The 2,823-nt window shown below is 47.8% G+C and overlaps 1 protein-coding gene across 1 annotated transcript in view; it reads left to right on the forward strand.

Moving 5' to 3' along the window:
* Positions 1-2,331: 2,331 nt before the first annotated feature.
* Positions 2,332-2,823, forward strand: part of LOC138058411 (craniofacial development protein 2-like) — a 795-nt gene continuing 303 nt past the window's right edge. The window contains exon 1 of the mRNA XM_068904284.1: positions 2,332-2,823. This exon is cut by the window's right edge and continues 303 nt beyond it. Within this exon, the coding sequence (XP_068760385.1) occupies positions 2,332-2,823 (492 nt within the window).

Consider the following 2,823-nt stretch of genomic DNA (forward strand, 5'->3'; position numbering starts at 1 on the left):
AGACCGAACATGTCCAACCACTTGATCATAGAATTTACGCATTGACAATGCATCATCAGAGTTCAAACGCGGTAAATAAATCAGGGATCTTATGTGTGCATCGAGGATCAATCTTGGATGACCAAGCCTTTCTTTTAGGGCTTCCAAAACTGGCTGGTAATTCTCTTGTACCACTGCAAATCCCCTCACTGCTTCGGCAGCTGGCCGTTTAATGATCTCATCAAGTATTCTAATTTCTGTACCTCTGCTAAGGCCAAATTATCAACAACGGAGACCTTGATCGACTGGTAATAAGGTTGCCAACATAAAACGTTTCCATCAAAGGTAGGCAGATCAATTTTCGGTAGCTTAACTTGTACCTTAGGGCATGACTGGGTTACAGTTGCACTACTATCCATTCTCATCTCAGAGACAGATTTACATTCCAGATACTTCGTCATTTTAGACATGTATTCAATAACACGCAATTCATAGTCATTATGACTGCTACACTCTGTGTCGATTTCTTCGTCTTCTAACAGAGTACACATTGTGGCTTGCACATCTTGTAAATCGCTCCATTTATTAGCAATATTATCTTTCAAAACCTTAATCATAGCATGATTATCCTTCATTGATAGCGCTTCTTCGACAGACTTCAAAGTGTCCGTTACGGACTTTCTCTAGAACTTTCGTTTCTTCTTAATAGCTTCCGACTCTTCAGACATTTCGACTAACCTTGAATGATCACAATGTTCCTTATAGTCCACCAATTCATCAAGGTAGTCGTGCAAGGTAACAGCGCCAATCGCCCAAAATGCAAAGACCAACTCTTCATCCAAATCTATCCGAATCTATCCGACTCGAAGGACCATGAATTCAAGGATTTATTCCTCAAACGCAACAAAAGATTACACTTTTTAAGCGACACAATGAATTCAACATAAACACACGAGCACATGGAGAAAATTATGCGGGGTGTCCCGAGCCCCTGCATCACTGGTGCCCAGGGTCCACATGTCCGACAAAATAGAAGCTTTCAGTTCCGAACAACTTTTCAATGGTACAATCCATCCATATTTACTGAAAACATCAATCACCATAAGAAGATACTTGTATCCTTTATTCCATTTGCTGAATTTTTGCATTTCAACCAAATCAGTAGCCCATATTTCATCGATGTGATTTACGCTTTATGGGTTTATGTAATTCATCCGTTAATTTTTCTTGCCAGTCTTGGTTCCAAGGTTGTCATAGCCAGGAGTGGCACTGGGGATAAGCTTCCACCTGCTTATAAAATGCTCCTTACGGCGTGCTCCTCATCTAGACCGAGCCACTGACAGCTAAGTCCAGCTCCCAGCCTGCTCTTGTGGCTAATTCTCTAAGCCTGGCGGAACTGCTTTTACTGATGGGAGAAGGGGCGAAGGCGGGTATCTGGCGCCTTAAAACCAGACGCATCGGGTAGTTGGGGCTCGTCAACCCGGGAGGGTAGCCCATCTAGGGGAAGGAAAACCCTGATTTCAAACCTCCGCTGCCTTGTGGCATACCCGGTCATGGGAAAGGCTTCGGGAGTTAACCCCGAGGAAAAATCCGGAGTGGAGCCCCTAAGGGAGTTGGACTGTTGATGTCGACATCCCTCTAGCAGCTCCTGCAGCCAAACCAGCTCCAGGTGTAATGCTCTGTGTTCCCTTGGACCAAGTTAGTGCGGCCGAGAGGGGGGCCATGTTGAATGGGCAGCACAAGGTCTTTATATACCTCGCCCAGGCTTGCGCCCTGGAGAGGACACTCCAGTCTCGCCATTCGGTGAGAGCACAACACGGAGTACAGCAGTTTACCAGTTAGAAGTCCATGCTCAACTGGCGTAGAGTAGGGCGCTAGGGATTGTCCCCGACGGTGGGAGGGACCATCGTAGTTCTACTGGTCAGCTACCGCCCGCCTCAAGCCGGGCAGCCCCCGGACAGTAAGGTACTGACCCGCCACGGTCTGCCTGCTTCAGTGGGTGCCTGGAGCTTAGAGTCAAAGATCAACAAGCAGATCGTCAACCACGCACCAGGAAAACAACGAAAGAACAAAACCAGAACATCAGCTTTCTGGATTGGGAGCTGGAATGTACGGACCATGCGGCCCGGACTGTCTGAGGATCTGCAAGCAATTGACGATGCTCGCAAGACAGCAGTGATAGATCGCGAGCTGCACAGATTGAATATCGATGTCGCAGCCCTGCAGGAAACACGACTCCCAGAAAATGGATCCCTTAAGGAGGAACACTACACCTTCTTTTGGCAAGGAAAAAGTGCTGACGAACCCAGGGAACAAGGAGTGGGCTTTGCCGTGAGGAATTCGCTGCTCTAGATGATAGAACCTCCAACAGACGGGACAGAGAGAATTCTCAAGCTGCGTCTCTCAACAGTGGAGGGCCATGTCAACATCATCTGTGTTTATGCCCCAACACTACTGGCTACGGGGGAAGCAAAGGACCACTTTTACGAATCTCTGGATACTGCACTCAGCACCATCCCAGCGTCCGAGCATATCTACGTCATAGGCGACTTCAATGCAAGGGTAGGCTCAGATCGTGAGACATGGCCAAACGTCTTAGGTCACCACGGCACAGGGAAAATGAACGACAACGGCCAGAGACTTCTGGAACTCTGCTGTTACCACAACCTATGCATAACTAACACCTTCTTCCAGAACAAAGCATGCCACAAAGTATCTTGGAGACATCCCAGGTCAAAACACTGGCACCAGCTGGATCTAGTCGTCACTAGGCGAGACTCTATCAACAGTGTCTGCAACACAAGAGCCTACCACAGGGTTGACTGCGACACCGACCACTCGATT

Source organism: Montipora capricornis, chromosome 1 (assembly GCF_036669925.1).
Source record: "Montipora capricornis isolate CH-2021 chromosome 1, ASM3666992v2, whole genome shotgun sequence".
In the NCBI taxonomy this organism is placed as follows: Eukaryota; Metazoa; Cnidaria; class Anthozoa; order Scleractinia; family Acroporidae; genus Montipora; species Montipora capricornis.